Source organism: Primulina eburnea, chromosome 15 (assembly GCF_022965805.1).
Source record: "Primulina eburnea isolate SZY01 chromosome 15, ASM2296580v1, whole genome shotgun sequence".
Lineage (NCBI taxonomy): Eukaryota > Viridiplantae > Streptophyta > Magnoliopsida > Lamiales > Gesneriaceae > Primulina > Primulina eburnea.
Genome location: NC_133115.1, coordinates 3,937,473 through 3,961,715, shown reverse-complemented (window position 1 = coordinate 3,961,715; position 24,243 = coordinate 3,937,473). Strand labels below are relative to the sequence as shown.

At 42.4% G+C, this 24,243-nt stretch overlaps 1 protein-coding gene across 1 annotated transcript; it reads left to right on the top strand.

The window, feature by feature from the left end:
• Nucleotides 1-478: 478 nt before the first annotated feature.
• LOC140814077 (probable BOI-related E3 ubiquitin-protein ligase 3) lies at nt 479-1,856 on the top strand. Its single transcript, XM_073172935.1, has 2 exons — nt 479-1,015; nt 1,181-1,856. Exons 1-2 carry the CDS (start codon nt 794-796, stop codon nt 1,682-1,684), a joined length of 726 nt encoding a protein of 241 aa, XP_073029036.1. The 5' UTR covers nt 479-793; the 3' UTR covers nt 1,685-1,856.
• Nucleotides 1,857-24,243: the final 22,387 nt, after the last annotated feature.

Sequence of the window (24,243 nt, the reverse complement as noted above, 5' to 3'; positions counted from 1 at the left end):
ATTTTTTCATGAATGACTAAAATAATATATCTGTTTCACAAAATACGACCCGTGAGACCGTCTCACATAAATTTTTGCCTTCTAAACAAACCATGCTCATTCTATGTCCATCATTGATATGATACTCACCTAACATTTTAATATGCTTCATCATAAAAAAAAGTGAATAACATACGTGAACAACATATCAAAATTATATATATAGATACATACACAAATATGTGAACACAATGTTTTCTACTATAATTGAATTGAGGCATTCTACCCAATTTATTTTTAAAATAATATTTTTTATTTAAATCGAATAAAATATTTGTTTTACAAAATTATTGAGGTATAAAAATATTGAATACGTGTGACTCTAAAATCTTGAACCGATGGTTTGATCACAAAATCTGCATGTGTATGCCATTTGCTTATCATCCCTCTTTAATGCTTCACAAGAATTGAGAGAAAGACAAGTAAACAATACAAAATTATGACGAGTCCCGAGCCTGCCCACCTCCCCCCTCATTTCATTTTATTTTATTTTATTTTTTAAAAATTATTTCAGTTACTTTCATTCAATGAACATTATATGAATTTATCTATATACATAATAAATTTCATTGTTTATTAAGTTAATTGTCACCTTCCATGATAAATATAAAATACCCCACACAACCCACCTCTTCTCTTATAATCGGCTGTTTTCCCGAGCAGAGAAAAAGTTTTATAGGCTAAAGTTTCTTGTTTTGCATCGAACCCTATTCGATTTGGTTCATTTTTGGTTGGATATTTGTGGTTAAATTCGATGGCGATTGAAGCGCAGTTGTATTCAGAAAATCTTGGTTTTGCATTGGGGGGGACTCAGGATTTGTTAATGGAAAATGCGTGTGGATTCAATGGCTTGTGTTTCGTTCCTCAACAGCAGCAACTGTCGGTGCAACTTGGTCAGACTCTGGATTTTTCTGGGAGTTTATCGGCACAGATTGAGAAACAGAGGATGGAAATCGATGGATTCATAAGTTTACGGGTGAGATAAATGGGAGCCTGTTGTATTTTTTCTTCTAGAAAAGATCCTGTTTTTCGGTCTTTTTTGATGATTCTATGTTGTTTTCCGAAGCTGGGTTGGTCCAGAAACATTAAATTTGCGATGGGTTTCGATTGGTTTCAATTTTTTTCCTTGAAAAATGGACAGAACGAGAGACTCAGACTGGCATTGCAAGAACAGAGAAAGCGTCAAAACGCACTGTTCTTGAAGATATACGAATCAAAAACTCTACATTTACTCAAACAAAGAGAAGAACAAATCTCAAAAGCCAAGAACAGATCGGTTGAGCTCCAACATTTTTTACAAAGAATGGAGATTGAGAATCAAGCGTGGCGGAGGTTAACCAAAGAAAACGAAGCAAAGGTTGCATCATTGAACAGCACAATCCAGCGACTGAAAGAAGCTGTGAATCTATCATCCAATGCCGCCGAGGATGCAGAATCTTGCTGCCAAATCATGGAAGAAAAAAGAACCTATAATCGGGACCATTTTAACTCGAAGATCATTTGCAGAAGCTGTAATAATCGGAATTCGTGTGTGATTTTGCTGCCATGTAGGCATCTTTGTTCATGCAGAGATTGCGAGGCTTTTCTTGATTCTTGCCCCGTTTGTGGAATGGTGAAAAAAGCTTGTATCGAGGCGATGATTTGATATTTTGGATCCGTCGAACCATTTTCCCATAAAAGGGCAGTTCTATAAAACATCAAATATTTCACATAGATTATTTATATGCAAAGATTTTGATGATTATATCGATTAATTTGAATGAGGTTTCATTATTTTGGCATGTTTTCTTGTGCTAATAAATTTTCTTTTTCTTTCCTTTCCATTATTTTATTTTCCCCTTTCATTCATTCATGCAAGTTGGCTTGATACCATTTTTATTTTTAGTTATTTTAAGAAGACAAAAACTTGTTTGAGACGTTCTCATATGTTGTATTTTGTGAGACAGATATCTTATTTGGGTTATCAATGAAAAATTTACTTTTTATGCTAAGAGTATTACTTTTTATTGTGAATATCGATAGGATTGATCAGTCTAAAAAATAAATATTCGTGAGACCGTCTCATAAGAGACATGCTCTTTTAAGAAAGAATTAGGAAGCGCCTAAATTAGATAGCCTAAACGCAGTAATTTTTTAACCTCCATCAATCAATTATGTTTTTTTTTTAAATTTATAAAAATGATCACTCAAGTATATTTCAAATACAGAGATTAATTTCTTAAAAATATAGTCGACTATATTTATTTACAAATTTCCCTGCCTAGATATATGGTATCATTGTTTTTTTTAATCAGAATTTTTATATTTATAAATAAGTACTAACTATTTATACCAATAGTAATATGATGTATTAGTATCTAAATGGACCTGGATCACCTGCAGTGGATGATGCTGCGGGAAATTGACTTTCAGTCTTCAGTCGTCGATTTTTTTTGTGTTCAGTCCTTGGGTATTTTTTTAGTATCACATTTTCACATGAAGTGCACCACATTTTATATGACATAGTACCATAATTTTGTGGGTAAGAAGTGAACCCAAAGAAATATTTTGATTGGAGATTTTTCATCGACTTTTTCATGATGATGTGCTTACATGGTAATTTTTTTATTTTTTTTATTCTTCTCTTTTACAATTTTTACTCTTCTCCCTGAAAAAGTATCTGGACACCAAGTTTCACCCACTATTGTTAACTAGCGTCTGGCTTTCCTACACATGCGTACAAAAATTAAACATTTTTCTTTTTTAAATTGGAATTTGGAAGAAGAAAAAATATTATATCTTGAAATTTTAAAAAGAGTGTTTTTTAAATTATTTTAATTTTAAAAAACATGACAAATAAAAATAAGCCATATAAGCAATTAATATTTTACATTTTCTGCGCCAGTTGGATTTTCATTTATTATTAATCATATTTACGGGATTAGTAGCTCTCTCTTGAAACAGTTTCACGGATTTTTATCTATGAGACGAGTCAACTTTGCTCATATTTAAAATAATAATTAAAATGTTTGTTATAAAAAATAAAAAAAAATTCATGAATAATTCAAATATGAAATTCGTCTCACAAAATTATTTCGTGAGACCGTCTAACGAAAGTTTTTGTGTCGTAGGATATATTATTAGATAAATGAACTTATAAAACACGAAAGGGGTATCATTGAATACCGAATCTTGCGTTCTATAGAAATATTTTAACAATGGTTTCAAAATTTCCCACTAAAAAAATTAACCTTTTTTATTCTTCTTTTTTTTACATGATATATAGAAATTTTTTATTAGGTAAAATCTGAAGCCAAAAAATATTAATTCTTATATGTTAAAATTGATTTTATAATATTTATTGTTATTTAATGTAGGCACAATTTGATCATCCTTACCATTTTCTTGAAGTCGTGGATTTCAATGGAAATATATCCAATAATACTTTTGAGTAGTTTTTTATTTAAAGAATAGCCGATTAACATTGTTAGTTGAAATGAAGTTTCAAAATGTATGAATTATTTATTTTTTGATAGAAATGTGGTGTACTGGTGTTGAATTTTAGTTTTTGATATTGCATGATGAAAATGTTCTAAATTTTAATTTAAGCATTAACATGTTAATAGTTTTATATTGTTAAAATTTTTGTTTATTGGAAAACAAATTAATGATACTCATCAAATTCGGGAAAAAAATGACACAGTTTTTCACATGTAAAAATTTAATATAGTAATTTTTAATTGCAAAATTATTAATTTAACATAAAAGAATTAAAATGTTTATATTATTTTATATAAAATTATCTGATAATGTTTGTGGAAACGGAAAAAAATGGAGGAAAATGGAAAGAAACAAAAGAGAAAAAAAGAGGCAAAAAAGTGAAAAAATTAAAAGAAAAAATAAAAAAAATTCAATATGTGCACAGCAAGATGCTGTGAGTCCATTATCTTCCAAATTAAAAAATATAGCAACCTAAGTCATAACTTCATCGTGCCCTTCTTGTGAGATTACTCTCCCAAACTGAAAATTTATTCGTCGATCTCACCCGCAACGCCGAGTTGAATGCATGATTGTCGGCTTCGGAGAGGAATTTCATAGGAATGATACAATGGAATTAGGGTTAGAGTTGTTGCATTGTTTATTTTGAGAGAGAATGGACGCGCCCCCTCTTTACGTGATTAGTCTATTAGAGCACACGCATTGGTGGGTGTTATAATACCCACAACCTCATTAAAAAGTATGGGGTCCACATGCCACATACACATTACATTAACATATTCATTCTCTCACATTCATTTTAACATTAATACTCATTATTTATGGGTCCCGCTATCCACTCATTTATCATTATTCTTATTTTACATTAAATAAATATAATTTCAATTTTTTTACACAATTTAAATGATTATTATTTAAAATAAATAATATTATTAATTTTAAATATATTTATTGCGTAAAATAATTTTATCTTATATTACGAGCTTCATTTATTTAAAATTAATCGAATAATTGAAAAGTACAATAATCGAAAATTACGATAATTGAAGAGTACAATAATAGAAAATTACAATAAATAAAAACATATTCCATCTCCCCCTAATCTATTCACATAGATGTTCGTGGATGATAAGTTGCTCCTCTGTCATTTGTGAAGTCACTGAAGTGTCTTTCGAAAGGATTGCGTATTCCTTTAATTGAACTTTGGCTAAGGCAGCTTTCGCTTGCATCTCATCAACTTCGAGTTGTTTTTGTTTCATTTCAACTTCAACCTTTTTTACGCTTGTATACTCAGTAAATTTTGCAAACATATTGTCCAAATTTATTGTCATACCTTCAATGTCAGATTTCATATTCCCTTTTCCCTTTCCCTTTGCTGCCTTATGACCCATTGGACGAGTTTCTTCTTCATTTAAGTCTACATGTAGACTTGCATTTTGGTTAGATGAGGTGTTGCTTGCCCCTGACTCCGAGGTCCTTGCCTTCTTTGTGCTAACAAGGTGATCGACGGACTGTGGAGTAAACATTGGACGGTCTTTTACGATTCTCCACACATGATTGAAATAAGTTGTGTAAAGTGATGAGTATTTGTAGATGAAATTTTGAATTTTTTATTAAAGTAGCCGTTCACTAGCCGTCTATATTCCAACGGCTACTTTGCAATGGCTATATTCCAATGGTTACTTTAAACCAATACATTAAATAACATAAAATAATACATTAAACCAATTTTTTTAAAAATAAACTGACACATGGGCGTTCAAAGAATTGAACGCCCCATACCCTCAATGGAGAGAGGTGTTTAATAGGTGTTATAAAAACCGTCGCTAATTTTTCGATTTTTTTTTAAAAATAAACTGACACATGAGCGTTCAAATAATTGAACGCCCCATACCCTCAATGGAGAGGGGTGTTAAATGGGTGTTATAACACCCCATTGTGAGTGCCCTTAGTTCTTAATGTCATATAACTATAGGGGCAAATATTAGGTTATAATATAAAATCGAGATGAGAGTTTAAATTTTAATTTTTTACACAAGAAAATTTTCCCAACAAAAAAAAAAATACCAATGGCTGCACCAATTTATTGAGTCGATTAAATATATTTCCAAGAGTATAAACAGAACTAACGAATATTAATCCATCAGTAAAATATTTACTTTTCTTTTCCTTTTTCCCCATTTTCTTTACTTCACCTGATGTCAACCGGGCAAATCGGGTGGTAGCCGGGTGGGCGATTTGCCAAGTCGAGTGTTTAGATATATATGCGAATGTTAATACGAGCTACTGATGGCCCAGGGTAGTTGAGCTCCCTGTCACCTGAACGACAACGCCCGGGATGATTTGAGTAGTAACCCTGAAACCACAGAATGTTAGGGGAGCGCCGGAAGTTGTTCCGGCGTATCCACTCTGACGCTCAAGTCAGTGATGTACGCAAAGGAAAACTTCGAAAGTAAGAATATTTGTGAGTGCTTGTGAGTATTCAGAGAAGAGTCGATACCTCTGTGAAACACCAACGGAGGGTACTTATAGATGAAGCTGGTGGATAACTTGCCCGTAAAGTTCGGATGGTGGTCCATGACTTGAGATCATGGGCCACGTTGCAAAGTGGTGGGCCATGTACTGGGAGTGGACTTGGTCATGGAGTGTGGGAGGATGGGCTCCGTGATGTCCGGAAGACGTGGTAGTCAGAACGTATCTCTTCCCCGGATATCTTCCACCCGGGTGCTTCGGAGGTACTTTTCGGACCGGGAAGTTTTTACCCCGGGTATTGGCTAATTATTCACTGGGCGGTGGCTCGCCAAGTAGTTCATTGGGAATTCCTCAGATAACTGAGTGCACAACTTGCCGGGCGTCTGAAGATCCGGAATCCCGTTTTTCACCCCGGTTTAATGAAAGTAATTGCATTTTGATATTTTCTCCCTGCTCTAATCTTGCCCAAGTTTGAGGACCTCTCGGGTCAGGGTCTGTATCCGGGGCCCGGGTTCCCTGTCAGAGATGGGACAGTCGCCCACATCCTATTCTGCTAGTATACTCGAGTGCGGTGCTCATATCGAGGTGGCCGGGTAGAATGCCTCCCTGGAGATTTATACAAGAGCCCGGGCCTATGACTGCCCGGAGAGTAGAGCATGGACTTGCGCCTGCCCGGCTCCAGAAGAATCCATCTGCAGACTCACTCGGATTTGGGAATCCATTTGATATTCCGGGTCATCCATGACCCGGGCTCTTACAGGGGTATCATCATCACCTATTACCATTATTATTGAATTTTTTTACCGATTGAACCCAAGACGTTATTCTTCGACGTGTACTGAGTAAATTTTCGGAGTTCCTCTGAAAAAATATTGATAAAAAAATTTAGTTTCTGATAATTGATGAAACACTCACTTACTTCGTCATACATGAAAAATGAGTATTGTCTATTATTATCATTACACAGTACTAAGAGCAGTGTCCACGTTCATAATTTAATGTAAATCCAACCGTTCTCTGTGCATCAATTGCCCTGTTTTTTTCTGGCAATATGTTTACCACCAAATTGAGCTGAATACTTCTTCTTAAATCGAAACAACAGAGGTGAGGGTTGATTTGATTGTTCGAATCTGAGTTTTTTTTAAAAAATCTGCGCATCGAAAGCAACAAATGAACAATGTGATGTTGTTTTTGCAGTAAATAGTTATTATCCATTTCAGTTCTGAACTCATCGACTTTCACTGCTCGGGCTGGACTCCTTTTTTTTTGCCATACAAGTTTCACGGACAAGTTTGTGAGAATAATATTTTATTTGAAAAAAATATTATTGATGCCCCAAGGGAACCCGGGCCCCGGATACAGACCCTAACCCGAGAGGTCCTCAAACTTGGGCAAGATTAGAGCAGGGAAAAAATATCAAAATGCAATTACTTTCATTAAACCGGGGTGAAAAACGGGATTCCGGATCTTCAGACGCCCGGCAAGTTGTGCACTCAGTTATCTGAAGAATTCCCAATGAACTACTTGGCGAGCCACCGCCCAGTGAATAATTAGCCAATACCCGGGGTAAAAACTTCCCGGTCCGAAAAGTACCTCCGAAGCACCCGGGTGGAAGATATCCGGGGAAGAGACACGTTCTGACTACCACGTCTTCCGGACATCACGGAGCCCATCCTCCCACACTCCATGACCAAGTCCACTCCCAGTACATGGCCCACCACTTTGCAACGTGGCCCATGATCTCAAGTCATGGACCACCATCCGAACTTTACGGGCAAGTTATCCACCAGCTTCATCTATAAGTACCCTCCATTGGTGTTTTACAGAGGTATCGACTCTTCTCTGAATACTCACAAGCACTCACAAATAGTCTTACTTTCGAAGTTTTCCTTTGCGTACATCACTGACTTGAGCGTCGGAGTGGATACGCCGGAACAACTTCCGGCGCTCCCCTAACATTCTGTGGTTTCAGGGTTACTACTCAAATCATCCCGGGCGTTGTCATTCAGGTGACAGGGAGCTCAACCACCCTGGGCCATCAGTAGCTCGTATTAACGTTCGCATATATATCTAAACACTCGACTTGGCAAATCGCCCACCCGGCTACCACCCGATTTGCCCGGTTGACATCATTGGCGCCGTCTGTGGGAAACTGTAGCTGAAGACGTAGATATGGTTACCACTCGTAAAACTACGGGGAACCACTCTGGTCCTCAAAATCCGGAAGGAGGTCAAGAAAATTCGTTGCCCAGTCACCTCCCAGAGGAGTTGGCTCAGTTGATAGCTGCTGCGGTCCAAAAAGCCCTCGCCGAAAGGGGCCTACCTGAACCCAGTCATTCAAAGGAAAATGAGGCAATGGGAGAGTCTCCTCTTGAAAAAGAAAGAGACCGAGAAGAGAATTCCCAGGCATTTTCCAAAGCTCCTACCTTTTCTATGGTCCAGGAGCTAGAAGATTTAAAGAAGAAAGTGAAAGAGTTGGAAGCTAAAGCAGGGTCATCTCAGGTTTCAGCCCCGGATGCTTCCCAGGGATGCCCTTTCTCCCTGGAGATATTGAGTGAGCCCCTCCCAGCTCATTTCAAAGCTACCAAAATACGGGAGTATGATGGAAACTCAGACCCTGACGAGCATCTCACCCGGTTTGAGAATATGGCCATGTTACATTGCTACTCTGACAAAATCAAGTGCAAGGTGTTCCTCACCACCTTAGTGGACTCTGCCCAGAGGTGGTTTGAAAAGTTGAAACCCCGGAGCATACAATCTTTTGCAGGTTTCAGAGACACTTTCTTGCACCATTTTAGCAGCAGCAAGAGGTATAAGAAGACTGCCTTTAGCTTATTCGAGGTAAAGCAATCAGGTGATGAATCTCTTCGGGCGTACATTCGCCGGTTCAATAAAGCATCCCTGGAGGTGCCGGCTTGTGCTCCTGAAACCAAAACTACAGTGTTCACTCAGGGACTCAAGGAGGGAGATTTTTTCAGGTCTTTGGTGAAAAAGCAGCCCGGGAATTTTGAGGATCTGCTGTCCCGAGCAGAAAAGTACATAAACATGGAGGAAGCGCAACGGCAGAAGAGGGAGTCCACCCGTCGAGAAAGAAATGATCGAGTCGGGAAAGCTGAGGACAACGCCCGGGGAAATAATCTCGGGCGTTTCTCTAGATACGCCCCCATGAAGCCGCGCAGGGATGAAGGAGTCCATCTTTGCAGCGGTGATCAGGGACCCAAATTATATCGGTCACCTCCAACCCTGCCACACGCTCCCAAGATGTGCTCCTATCATGGAGAATGTGCTCACAGCACAAGTGAGTGCCGACGACTGAAACGGGCCCCTTCCCAGTCGGGCCCCGGGGAGCAGACACAGTTAACAAAGAAGCCCCGGGGGCTCCCGTGGGTAAATAAAGATGCAGGGTACAAACCGGGGGATAAAGGCCAGGTCAGACAAGAAAAAAAAGATAATATCGGTCAAACGTCTCGTGGTCGGGAAAACAGGGACGGAGGAGGGTCGCCCACCCTTGGGGTGATTAAAATGATCTCGGGGGGATCAACGGATGGAGATTCCAACCGGGCCAGGAAAGCACATTCCCGACAAGAGAGTTTTGGAGTGGAGGATGTAGGGAGGGATGAGGGGCCGGTGATCAGTTTTGGTCCCCGGGATCTGCAGGGAGTCAGCCTCCCACACAATGATGCCCTGGTCATCCAAGCGAAGGTGGCAAATTATGACATCCGCCGGATTTTCATCGATTCAGGAAGCACGGTGAACATTATTTTCCAGGAGGTCTTGGATCAGATGGACTTGGAGGGCTACCAGTTGCAGCCAGTGGAAACGGCATTATTCGGATTTGCTGGCCACACAGTTTACCCCCGGGGGGAAATCACCTTGCCCCTCACAATAGGAGCTGAGGAGCTCAGGAAGACGGTGATGACGGTTTTCACGGTGGTAAGTGCTCCTACCTCTTACAATATCATTTTAGGCAGGCCGGCTATGAACGCTCTCCGAGCTGTAGCCTCGGCTTACCATCAGAAGTTAAAGTTCCCGGTGGGGAACAGAGTTGGAGAAGTAAGGGGAGATCAGCCCTCTTCCCGCAAGTGCTATGCGGAAACCGTCAAAGTTGAAAATAAAAGAGCCCGACGAAGTGGAGAGAGTAGGAGACCAGGGAAGGAGGAGGTGCACTCTATCCAACAGGTATACATGGTGGAAGGGGAGGAGCAGGAGGAAGTAAGCATCTTACCCGGGCAGCCCTTGAAAACAACAAAGATAGCCCGGGATCTTGAGCCAGTGACCCGGGCTCAATTACTACAGTGCCTAGCAAAGAATGCGGATATCTTCGCATGGTCCTCATCAGAATTGATAGGAATCTCCCCCCACGTAGCAGAGCACAAGTTAAATATCATCCCGGGTTCTCGGGCAGTAAAGCAGAGGAAGAGACACTTCGGTCCCGAGAAGGATAAAGTAATTGCTGATCAAGTGGGGGAACTATTGAGGGCCGGGCAGATTAGAGAAATCCAGTTTCCCACCTGGCTATCCAATGTAGTCTTGGTACCCAAATCAGCTGGCAAATGGAGGATGTGTGTTGACTTCAGGGATCTAAACAAAGCCTGCCCAAAAGACTGCTATCCCCTACCCCGGATTGATCAACTGGTGGATTCGACATCGGGGTATGAATTGCTGTGCTTCATGGATGCCTACCAGGGGTACCATCAGATCCCCTTGGCCCGGGAAGATCAGGAGAAGGTTAGCTTCATTACCTCGGGAGGAACCTTTTGCTATGTGGTCATGCCCTTTGGGTTAAAAAATGCCGGGGCTACATATCAAAGATTGATGGACAAGATATTCACCAAGCAAGCCGGGCGGAATATCGAGGTTTACGTAGACGATATCTTGGTGAAATCTCGGGCACACAATGAGCTCATCCCAGACCTCGAAGAGACTTTTTCTACTCTCCGAGAGTATGGGGTGAGGTTAAACACAGCCAAATGCACATTTGGAGTTAAGAGTGGCAAGTTCCTTGGGTTCATGGTCACCGAGAGAGGAATTGAGGTCAATCCGGAGAAAGTCAGGTCTATTACTGAAATGGCATCCCCAAAATCAGTCAAGGATGTACAGAGGCTCACAGGGAGAATCGTCGCCTTATCACGCTTTATTTCTCGATCTGCACACCGGAGTTACCCTTTCTTCCAAGCCCTAAGGAGAGCCAAAGAGTTTGGCTGGGATGAAAAATGTGAGAAGGCTTTCAAAGAATTGAAGAATCACCTAGCCGGGCTCCCTGTCCTTGAGAAGCCTGGACCCGGAGAGAAACTTTGGGTGTACCTTTCGGCTACCGAATATGCTGTCAGCTCTGTACTGATCCGAGAAGAAGGTACTGATCAAAGGCCGGTCTATTATGTGAGTCACGCACTCAAAGGGCCCGAGGTTAGATATACCGAAGTAGAGAAGGTGGCTCTGGCCCTGATAATTACAGCACGAAAACTTCGCCCGTACTTCTTGTCTCATCCTATCACGGTGCTGACCAATACCCCTCTCGGGAGAATCATGACTCAGCCAGAGATCTCGGGAAGGCTGGTAAAGTGGACTGTAGAATTGGGAGAGTATGACATCGAGTACCAACCCCGGAAGGCGATTAAAGCCCAGGCCTTGTCAGATTTTATCACTGAGATGATTGTCCCCGATATCGAGGGAATTTGGAGGATATTTGTAGACGGGGCTTCCGGCAAAGATGGCAGCGGGGTGGGAGTACTATTGATATCACCCACCGAGGAAAAAATACAGTTGGCAGTTAAGTTGGACTTCCGGGCCTCCAACAATGAAGCAGAGTATGAGGCCGTTATCATCGGGATAAAAGCAGCCCGGAATGCTGGAGCTACTCGGGTCATTATTTATACAGATTCGCAGTTGGTAGCCCAACAAGTAAAGGGAGCGTATGAGGTCCGGGAGGAGAAGTTTGTAAAATACTTGACTATCATCAGGGAGTTATCAGCATATTTCATAGATTGGAGCGTAGAGCAGATTCCCCGAGAGAAAAATACTGAAGCCGATGCCCTGGCAAAAATGGCGGCTTCACTTACTGACTATCGGGAACCGGGTATATCTTACCACACTAGCCTGGTATCCTCAGTGGATACCGAGCCTCCTAAAACCCGGGAAGATGATTGGGCCACCCCCATCCTTGACTACATCTCCCGGTCCCATCTACCCGAGGATGCCAAGGAGGCCAGTCAAATCAAAAAGAGAGCAGCTCGTTTTGTTGTGATCAATGACATCCTATACCGGCGGTCTTTCCAAGGTCCCCTTCTCAAGTGTATCTCCGGGGACGAGTCCATTTATGTTCTAAGGGAGATTCATGAGGGCTGCTGCGGAGATCATCTTGGAGCAACCTCCCTGGCTAGGAAGGCTTTGCTTGCTGGATTCTGGTGGCCTACTATGCATCAAGATTCTGCCCGGATGGTCCGCTCATGTGAGGGATGCCAAAGGTATAGCAACATTAATCACCACCCAACTGCCCTGATGAAGCCTATCCGGGCCTCTTGCCCTTTTGATCAGTGGGGCCTGGATATCGTGGGATCCTTCCCTGTGGCCCGAGCTCAAAAAAAATTTTTGCTCGTAGGGATTGATTACTTCTCTAAATGGGTGGAAGCAGAGCCCCTGGCTAAAATCACGGAGGGAGAGGTTCTTAAATTCCTATGGAAAAATATTGTCTGCAGGTTCGGGATTCCCCGAAAGCTTATATCTGACAACGGCAGGCAATTCCAGGGGAATAAAGTCAGGGCTTGGTGCGAGGAGATGAAGATTACTCAGGCTTTTACCTCAGTTGCTTACCCACAAGCCAATGGGCAGACTGAGGTAACCAACCGCACTATTGTCCAGGCACTCAGAGCTCGATTATACGGAGTTGGAAAAGACTGGGTAGAAGAGTTGCCCAGTGTTCTTTGGGCATACCGTACCACACCTCGAACGGCTACTGGGGAAACACCATTCAGCCTGGTGTATGGTTCTGAAGCAGTGCTCCCGGCCGAGATCGGGCAAACCTCAACCCGGGTGCACGCATATCCGGAGGATAATGATAAGGCCCGGGCCAATGAACTCGATCTCATTGAAGAAAGGAGAGAAAGAGCGGCAATCAAAATGGAGGCTTATCGGCGTCGGGTGATGAAAACTTATAACCAAAGGGTCCGACATCGGGAATTCCAGATAGGAGATATGGTCCTGAAAAAAGCAAATCCGGCTGGAGATGTTGGCAAGCTTGAGGCCCGATGGGAAGGTCCTTACAAGGTGGTGCGCAAAGTTAGCTCAAGCACTTATTATCTTGAAGATGGGCAAGGCCGTCCTCTCAAAAGGCCCTGGAATGCTTTCCATCTTAAGAAATATTTTCCTTAGAAGTTTTTGTAAATCCCTTGTAAATACTTGGCAATAAAAAGCAAGCTTCAGGAAAGTTTATTTTAAAGGGCCCGGGTGGTACCATGCCCCGGCCTCCCTTCAATTTATTATAAAGGGCCCGGGTGGTACCATGCCCCGGCTTCCCCTCCAACAATTTATAAAGGGCCCGGGTGGTACCACGCCCCGGCTTTCCCTTCAGTTTATTATTAAGGGCCCGGGTGGTACCATGCCCCGGCTTCCCTTCAATTTATTATTAAGGGCCCGGGTGGCACCACGCCCCGGCTTTCCCTTCAGTTTATTATTAAAGGGCCCGGGTGGCACCACGCCCCGGCTTTCCCTTCAAGTTTATTATTAAGGGCCCGGGTGGTACCATGCCCCGGCTTCCCTTCAATTTATTATTAAGGGCCCGGGTGGCACCACGCCCCGGCTTTCCCTTCAGTTTATTATTAAGGGCCCGGGTGGTACCATGCCCCGGCTTCCCTCCAATTTATTATTGAGGGCCCGAGTGGCACCACGCCCCGGCTTTCCCTTCAGTTTATTATTAAAGGCCCGGGTGATACCATGCCCTAGTTTCCCTGCAATTCTTATTATTAACAGAGATAAAACAAAGACACACGGATGAATGAGAAAATCCATTAAAAGAGAAATTATTACAACTACCGTAAGAAGAAAAATAAACAAAAATCTAAGGGGCAGTCTCAGGCTCTGAGTCCTCCTCCACCTCGGACTCTTCCTCATCCGGGATCTCTGCACCGTCCTCCGGCAGGGAGCTAGCAGCCCGGACTAAGTCTAGGAGGCTCTTCTTCTCCGGAGGCAGTAGACCTGCTTCTTTCACTTGCCCCTTACATTTATTAAAGCCCGCCTTGAAATACGGAAAGGCTTTATTAGTCACCAGCTGCTGGAATTCCGCAGTAGCAAGAAAAGCAACCCGCCACTCCTCTTCTAAGGTGGCCCGAGCTGCAAGATTCGCCTCCAGTTCACTCACCCTCTCGGTGGCCAGCACGAAATTATCCAGAGCGTCCCGGGCATCCAAATCTAGCTTTTCAGCTCGGGCCTCCGTCTTCTCCAGTAAAGCCTTCAGCGAAAAGATCTCTGCCCGGGCTTCTCCGATCTGGCCCTGCAAGACATTGATTGTATCTTCCTGGCCCCGTAGTTCCCCCGCATGGAGGTTTTTAAGTTCAGCAATGCGGGCCAGGGAACCTTCGTGAAGAGCGGTGGCAGAGGTGACCCGGGCCTCTGTGCTCTCTTGCAGGGCACTCATCTTCTCAAAAGCCACCCTGGCCAGCTGCCCGCTCTGTGAATAAGCAAAAATCACATAAGGAAAAGTATTACCAGTAAAGCAAAGAAGCAGAAGTAAGGGGAGAGAGCATACAGCCAGCGCGAGGTTAAAGCTCTCCAGCATGAGATCCCCGGCCTTCGAAGCCTGTAGGATAGTCTCCTCGGCAGGAGTCACCACCCGCTTCAGTATTTGGAAGCCCATCTTCGAGCTCCCGGCCGAAAATATAGTCCCGGGCATTGCAGGAGGAGTAGTGGTGGCAGGAAGGACCTGAGAGGACCCATCGGGGGACACCGGGGGGACGGGCCCAGACCCCTGAACCATCTGGGTAATCACCCGGGACTCAACACGAACCAGCTCCCGGGCAGCTTTCCTTTTCCTGACAGTCAGAAGGGGCTGGTCCGGAGACTTGTCCCCCTCCTCAATTATAATAACCCCGTGTTCCGAGGGCCCGGTAACCTCGGCAGGAGCTGGGGTCTCCTTTGTAGCAGGCACTTGGAGTACCGGCCTCTCCTCGACCGGGCCTTCAGTGGCCACCCGGGATGAAGACCCCTGATGCTCTCGGGCCCTTTTCTCAGCAGCAGCAGCTTTTCGGGCAGCCTTTTTAGCGGCCTTTTCCTCAGCTATTTTTTGGATGAAGGCCTCTTTCATCTCGGTTTCTGCAAAAGAAATTATACCAGGGAACAACCCATTAAAAACAGGTAAAGCGTAAGGTAAGTAAGGAAATATAAATGGCAAGCAGAGGAAACCTACCGGAGCGGGAGGGGTCAAACTCCTCGATGATGCGATCGGTAGGGTCCTCTATCCTGGGACTCAGCCCGAAGGCCATCAGGAGCTTTTCACTAAGGAGGGCGGAGGAGCTATACACTTTTCCTCCCACCACCTCCTCGCTCAGGGTGTAAGAGTCTAGGGTGCGGTAATTTTCTGGGAGACCGGGCTGAGCGGGGAGGGCAGAAATAAACCCAGCCGGGCACTCGGGAAGACGGGGAAGACGGATATAAAAGAACCGGCGTTTCCAATCCTTGACGGAGGAAGGGATATCTCCGAAAAGTTTGTGGTGAGACCGGGTCTTGAAGGAAAAGGCGTAATCGCCAATATAACAGATAAAGAAAAAATTGAAAAGGGAAGGCTCAAGGGATATGTCAGGGTACATAGAAATAAGAGTAAAAAAGCAAGTCATCATCCTGATAGCATTAGGATGGAATTGGTTAAGGGGAATACCCAGCAGGGAGGATATCCCGACAAAGAAGGGGTGGAGGGGAAACCGGAGACCATTAGCCACCTGGTCTCGGAAGAAGGTTAGACACCCTTCTGGTGGTTGGTCAGCCCGGTTGCTAGGGCCCGGGATGATGATGTCAAAATTAGGAGGGATGGAGCCAAGAAGACGGATCTCCTCGGCTGATTTGGCTCGAAGGGAGCTGGCCATGGTGGAAAACCACGGCAAGGGGCCAGTAGCAGCAGCCTGGGCTGGAGAAGAAGCAACCCGGGCTGAGGGTTTTGAAGAAGTTGCCTTCTTCTCTTTCTTCTGGAAGCTTGAAGACCCAGCCCCATGGGAAAATTTTAGTTTTTTGGGAGGAGGAGAGGAAATTGGATTTTGGGGGCGGAAAGTAGAAATGGGAGAAGCAGAAACTGATGGGCTATCAAGCAGGGCCTCTTCCTCAAATTCCGAGGAGCCGTGGTAGATCCTACCCGATGTAGAAGAAGTATGAGAAGAAGACATGACAAAGAAAGGGACTTACAAGGATTGTTGTTGAAGAAAAATAGTGGTCGGGACGTCGAGGATGCAGCGGAGGTTGTGCAGAGTTTCGAGACGCGAGAGCTTGAGTTTGCTAAAGAGTAAGGAGTGATGGAGAAGGAGACATATATATAGGAACGGGGAAACGATTTGGGCCGTAGATCTAGCCGTAATCCAAAGGCCCGCATGGGTTCAGAAGAATACACCTGGATCGTGGATCTCCGCCATTGATCTGAATGGATACGGACGAACGGGATGCACCTTGTCAGCTGTGCAGGGCAGGTGAAAGGACGTGTAATCATGAGGGTGTCAGACTGATCGGCTCCTCGGAATATGGAACATCTCCGACCGTTGGGATGAGAGAGAGGGGCACGTGTCATCAGGGCGGTCTGAGTAACATTCCGAGAAGAGAGCCAACGTGTTATTATCTCAAGCCCGGGAGGTTTAAGGCCTCGGCATCTTACCATATTAAAGCCCGGGAGGTTTAAGGCCCTGGCATGTTATTATATTAAGCCCGGGAGGTTTAAGGCCCCGGCATGTTATTATGTTAAGCCCGGGAGGTTTAAGGCCCCGGCATGTTATTATCTCAAGCCCGGGAGGTTTAAGGCCCCGGCATCTTATTATATTAAGCCCGGGAGGTTTAAGGCCCCGGCATGTTATTATGTTAAGCCCGGGAGGTTTAAGGCCCCGGCATGTTATTATCTTAAGCCCGGGAGGTTTAAGGCCCCGGCGTGTTATTATCTTAAGCCCAGGAGGTTTAAGGCCCTGGCATATAACTTTAAGTTCAGGAGGTTTAGACCTCAGTATTTTATCTTAAAAGCCAGTGAAGTTTGAAGAAAATACAAACATACGCGAAATAGAATATTATTAATGGAACCGGCGCCGTATTACAGCTGACATCCTAGAGTCTACACGAGATTGCCACGCAGACATCCAGTGGTGCAATTCAGGGAGTGGGAGATTGGCAAGGGACTCGGTCGCAGCAAGCTTGTTCAATTGATTCCTTTCCTTCCGCAGCATTGCCTGCAGCAGGACCTGATCAGTGGCTAGCTCTGCCACGCGCGCCACGTGAAATTCCCGCTTGTATCTCCTCGCCAGTGCTCTCTGCGGCCGGGTGAAGGCCAGGCCCTCCTGGTGGGAGCGTACAAGATCATGAATCTTACGCCGAGTGGACATGAATTTCAAATGGATGAACTCCTCGATAGTCCTCTTCAACGAGTTCAGGCGAGCGCGCGTTGAGGGGGGCAAAGGGCCGTAAGGGCGGCTGCAGATAGTGGATTCGCTTGAACTCGGCATCTTGAAATGTTGTTCACCTCACCTGCATCTGCTTATTTATAGGCAAAGGGTACTGAATACGGGGAAGCCGAAGAGTTCCCGTCTTTACCAAACGACTGCGCATTTATGTAGCGAAAAAGTTAAGCGCCGCCGTTGGTCTAAGAATACGTATATGGTCAGTAAACGCCTCGTAAGTTGTTACGATCAGGGGGAGGGATGTGAACAAATATCAATGTCGCGGTGTCATCATTGCCTCGGAAAATGAAACGTCTCTCCATGAGATTTTAAGGTTAAAAATCAGAAGGGTGTGGTGGTGACACCATACCAGGGGTCGGGAGTCTTAGGTTACCGGCATTTTGTGAAGCCCGGGAGACACGTGGCCCCGGCGTTTGTGTTAATGTCTCGGGAGGTATTAGGTGTGGTAATTCCAGTGAGTCATCTCATTAGATAATGGTATACAGTTTGTGATATATCAGTTGAGAGATTCATAAATGGTCATATTCGAACAGTGACAGAGAAAGAAACCGAGATAAAGCTGTATTTAACCATATACATTGGCACGCATTACATCGTCATATTTCTCTTCTATTACAATTATTCGTATCTTCAACCAAGCAGACAGCGGGGGAGGGGAGCCTTGCATGAAGATAGGAGAACCAAGAATGTTCTTCAGGAGCTTCAATTCCTTCCGAAGCATTAGTTGATATACACGGCCATCAGTGAAGATGTCCACCCACTCAGCTATGTGTAGTTGTTGGCGCACTTTCCTTAGTTTGGATACCAGGACCGGGGTGACGGCTCCCCCAGAATCGTAGAAAAGTTTCAGTTCTTGAAGCTTTTCCCAATATCTGAGAACTTCGTTAAGCACTTCGTCCTCTATGAGGGATTTTTGGACTTCCAGGTTGGGCTCCCTAAGGGCTTCAAGCATCCCTGGAGTTCTGGAGTTGCTGGCACCGGCCATATCTATGGAAGTAATCGGCAAGGGATAGTGGAAGGGTGGGAGGACACCATATGTATATATATAGGAAGGAGGAGTGTATCACGATCATCAATTCCCGAATATATCAACGGTTGAGATGAGTATTGGAAGTTGCACCGAGCAGGCGAAAAGACAGGCGTAAATATCGAGATATCATAACAGTCTTCGAAACGCGAAACATTGCGGATAAGTTTGAATCTTAGGGCTTACGACAGCATTAGCGATGATATCCACATTTGTAGGATTCTAGAAGACTCCGCTATCACCAAGAGAACTGCTTTGTACCAATCGGGACAGCGAGACAGACTCTAGCCCGACTTTTTTAGGAGGGAGTGGTGATGCCCCAAGGGAACCCGGGCCCCGGATACAGACCCTGACCCGAGAGGTCCTCAAACTTGGGCAAGATTAGAGCAGGGAGAAAATATCAAAATGCAATTACTTTCATTAAACCGGGGTGAAAAACGGGATTCCGGATCTTCAGACGCCCGGCAAGTTGTGCACTCAGTTATCTGAAGAATTCCCAATGAACTACTTGGCGAGCCACCGCCCAGTGAATAATTAGCCAATACCCGGGGTAAAAACTTCCCGGTCCGAAAAGTACCTCCGAAGCACCCGGGTGGAAGATATCCGGGGAAGAGACACGTTCTGACTACCACGTCTTCCGGACATCACGGAGCCCATCCTCCCACACTCCATGACCAAGTCCACTCCCAGTACATGGCCCACCACTTTGCAACGTGGCCCATGATCTCAAGTCATGGACCACCATCCGAACTTTACGGGCAAGTTATCCACCAGCTTCATCTATAAGTACCCTCCATTGGTGTTTTACAGAGGTATCGACTCTTCTCTGAATACTCACAAGCACTCACAAATAGTCTTACTTTCGAAGTTTTCCTTTGCGTACATCACTGACTTGAGCGTCGGAGTGGATACGCCGGAACAACTTCCGGCGCTCCCCTAACATTCTGTGGTTTCAGGGTTACTACTCAAATCATCCCGGGCGTTGTCATTCAGGTGACAGGGAGCTCAACCACCCTGGGCCATCAGTAGCTTGTATTAACGTTCGCATATATATCTAAACACTCGACTTGGCAAATCGCCCACCCGGCTACCACCCGATTTGCCCGGTTGACATCAATTATTTTTTATGTCAAAAGTATTATTTCTTATTATAAATATGAACATAGTAGACCCGTCTTACGAATAAAAATCTAAAAGATCATATCACGTTACACTTCTCATTGGCTTTTGTATTGGAAATAGTGATTTTCTTATGATTCTATTAATTTCTTGATGCCATTTTAATTCACTTTTTCAACCTTCTTTTTAAACTATGTGATAAGTACGTTTTAAAACTATATACCTGAAAACAAAATGAGACATAATTCATAATTCAAAGAGACAATAACAAGAAATACCCAATAATAAAATTATATATGGAGTAAGCGTTTAGGTTGTGTTTGGTAAGAGCGATTGATTTACGAAATAATAATTCATGATATTATTATTAACATAGTCATGATATATATACAATGAGAGTTACACACATATTTAAAAATTGTCTTTTTACATTACAAAATTAGTTAATGATTTGCCAATATCTGTTAGAGATATATTAGGTTTTTTCTAGGGTGATGAGTAATCCATATGAACCAAAAGAGATCAAATATCACATAAAACTTGTTTTTGAACCAAACAAGTGATGAGGGAGGATGATTAATTATATCCTTTATTGATCAAGGCATATTAACACAACCATAGCTAACGAATCTTTAGATGTGAACATCAAATTTTAAATAATTTGTTTATAAAATATATTAGTAATATAATCAATCATAAGGTGAAATAATAAGAATAAGACAAAAACCTGTGTGAGACGGTCTCATGAGTAGTATTTTGTGAGGCGAATATCTTATTTGAGTCATCAATGAAAAATATTACTTTTTATGCTAAGAATATTACTTTTTATTATGAATATCGGTCGGGTTGACCCGTCTCATATATAAAGATTCGTGATATTGTCTCACAAGAGACCTATAGTAATAATAATAATAATAAATAAATAAACACTTATCGTGAGTTTACCAAAATCAAGAACTTAGCAAATATGTATTTAATGTCCACAAACCTAAGATCAGATTAGTAAGAAAAAGATTCTCCTTGTGGTATTTTATGTGTTGGAGTTCCCAATTTTGGAACTTTATATTTGGAATTAATAAAGGTTCGTTTGGCTGTCTCAACGGAGAAAAGGGCTTCTTGAATTCTAAGGTACATTTCGAACGAGATGTACCTAAGTACACTTTTGGCCTTTGCCTTGCGTTGGAAGAATTCATTGTGCCTTACAAGGTTCCTTTTGCTTAGTTTATTAAGTTGACTTCAAACCTTTTGGTTTTCCCTTTACCTTCAATATTGGAAATCGAGATATATATATTGATTATTTTCAAGTCTAATGGTTCCATCATGAAAAAATATGGAAGGGGTGGGAGATCGATAATTGTGTTTCTTCGTGGTTTTAAAAAAAGACAAAAACTTGTGTGAGACGGTCTCACGGGTCGTATTTGTGAGACGGATCTCTTATTTTGGTCACCCACGAAAAAGTATTACTTTTTATGCTAAGAGTATTACTTTTTAATGTGAATATGGGTAGGGTTGACCCGTCTCAGTAATTATGATCCGTGAGACGGTTTCATATGAGACTCACTCCTAAAAAAATTGAAATTGTACAATTTCTTAACTTTGTTGCGTCTTTTGCGTAAAAAAAGTTTAATTATTATCTATTTAAATAACCTACAATTACTAATTTTATAAACATATAAAAATATAGAAAAATAATTCAAATAACATAAAGATAATAAAATAAATATAATTCAAGCTTAATCACTCGATCTAACACAATACTGAGTCGAACTATTTCAAATCAACCAAAATCAAGATCGAATCAAGTTTCGATTTAATCGCTCAAAGAGACGTATAAAAACATCTTGACTATCACCTACCACCCCATTTACTGTTTGCCTTTTTTTGGAAAAAAATTAATGCTCTCAATGTATGATCAAGTTATTATGGCCTAATAATAATAATAATAATAATAATAATAATATTGTCCCATTGATGTTGATGTATATTACCACAAATATTATCATACTCTCGGACATAAAAAATGAACACAAATATACAACAAAAAGGCGAAAATAGAGAAATGTTTTTACAGAAAAAATATGTGGAGAATCCCTTTTTCTCATTAGTGATTTGTGTTTACAGAAAATGGAGTGTGGAGCTGAACATGCTGACCATGTAAAGAATTTACTGCTTAATCCGTTGAGTTCAAATTCATTCATGTTTCCGGCATTTTCAGCAACTTTAATATATTTTTATGCTTTCAAAATTCCTAAATATAATTATAGATACAAAAATTATATTGGGAATTTATGTGTTCAATTTCCTTCTATTTTTCTTCGTTTATAGAGTATTATTTTCTTAGGAGATTATAATTTATGATAAAATATGGTTCCTACATCGTTTGAATTGTTAGTGTTGGGATGCAACCAAAGTCCCACATTGGAAGATCTAGAGAAAGATCATGGGTTTATAAGATGGAATGATATCTCCATTGGTATGAGGCCTTTTGGGTGGTTCCAAAAGTAAAACCATGAGGGTTAAAACCCAAAGTGGACAATATCATACCAGTTTGTTATGAAATAAAGCCTTTCAAACAATTAAACGTATGCAGGATGATGAGCAACTCTATCTGATTCTATATGTTGATGACATGCTCATAGCAAGCAACAAACAAAGCACGATAAACAATCTGAAAGGTCTGTTGGCTACTGAGTTTGAAATGAAAGACATGGGTCAAGCTTCAAAGATACTGGGGATGGAAATTCAAAGAAACAGATCAAAGGGAACCTTACATATTACTCAGAGCAACTATACAATAAAGTTCTGAATCGGTTTAACATGGCTCACTCCAAACATGTTATAACCCCAATAGGAGCTCACATAAAGCTATCAGGTGGTCAAAGTCCCACAACGCATGAAGGTAGTGAACAAATGAAGGTAATACCTTATGCTAATGCAGTAGGGAGTATAATGTATGGAATGGTGTGTACACGGCCCGACCTTGCCTATGCATCAAGCCTAGTCAGTAGGTTCATGTAAAACCCAGGACCAGAACACTGGCAAGCTGTTAAGTGGATACTCAGGTACCTGAAGGGCTCTCAAGACATTGGACTAACGTACACAAACAGGTGGAGTAACAGGGAGAAAGTTGAAGGGTATGTGGATTCAGACTTCGCTGGTGATCAAGACAGAAGGAAGTCTCAAACAGGTTATGTTTTTACTCTCTATGGGAATACAATAAGCTGGAAAGCAAATCTACAACCCATAGTAGCCCTTTCAACTACGGAGGCAGAATATGTTGCTGCCACCGAAGCCTTTAAGGATGCATTATGGATCAAAGGCATAATGGAAGAAATAGAAGGCAAGAAAACAGAATCTCCACCTGATCATTATTTCCAACATCTCTTTTGCTCCTTGAGTTCGAATAGCTTCTTTTCTCAAGGAGGTTTTCCAACTTTGAGTAGAGCTAGACATCGTTGAAACTTGACTCCAGCTACCACTTTAGTTAGCATATCAGATGGATTGTCTTCAGTTGCAACCTTCTTGATAGTGACTTTTCCGCTTGCTATTATGTCTCGGATGAAATGAAGCCTCACATCTATATGTTTTGTTCTTTCATGGTGTATGGGATTCTTTGCTAACTGAACTGCCCCTTGACTGTCACACCATATGGCAGCTTCTGTTTTCTTGCCTTCTATTTCTTCCATTATGCCTTTGATCCATAATGCCTCCTTAAAGGCTTCAGTGGCAGCAACATATTATGCCTCCGTAGTTGAAAGGGCTACTATGGGTTGTAGATTTGCTTTCCAGCTTATTGTATTCCCATAGAGAGTAAAAACATAACCTGTTTGAGACTTCCTTCTGTCTTGATCACCAGCGAAGTCTGAATCCACATACCCTTCAACTTTCTCCCTGTTACTCCACCTGTTTGTGTACGTTAGTCCAATGTCTTGAGAGCCCTTCAGGTACCTGAGTATCCACTTAACAGCTTGCCAGTGTTCTGGTCCTGGGTTTGACATGAACCTACTGACTAGGCTTGATGCATAGGCAAGGTCGGGCCGTGTACACACCATTCCATACATTATACTCCCTACTACATTAGCATAAGGTATTACCTTCATTTGTTCACTACCTTCATGCGTTGTGGGACTTTGACCACCTGATAGCTTTATGTGAGCTCCTATTGGGGTTATAACATGTTTGGAGTGAGCCATGTTAAACAGATTCAGAACTTTATTGATATAGTTGCTCTGAGTAATATGTAAGGTTCCCCTTGATCTGTTTCTTTGAATTTCCATCCCCAGTATCTTTGAAGCTTGACCCATGTCTTTCATTTCAAACTCAGTAGCCAACAGACCTTTCAGATTGTTTATCGTGCTTTGTTTGTTGCTTGCTATGATCATGTCATCAACATATAGAATCAGATAGAGTTGCTCATCATCCTGCATACGTTTATAATAGAAACATGCATCATAGCAGCTTCTTTTAAGACCATTCTCT

Bases quoted from the DNA above. Each gene is read 5' to 3' on its own strand.
- LOC140814077 (XM_073172935.1), top strand. From the start codon at position 794: ATGGCGATTGAAGCGCAGTTGTATTCAGAAAATCTTGGTTTTGCATTG. The intron at 1,016-1,180 runs GTGAGATAAATG...AAAAATGGACAG, and splicing joins ATGGATTCATAAGTTTACGG to AACGAGAGACTCAGACTGGC.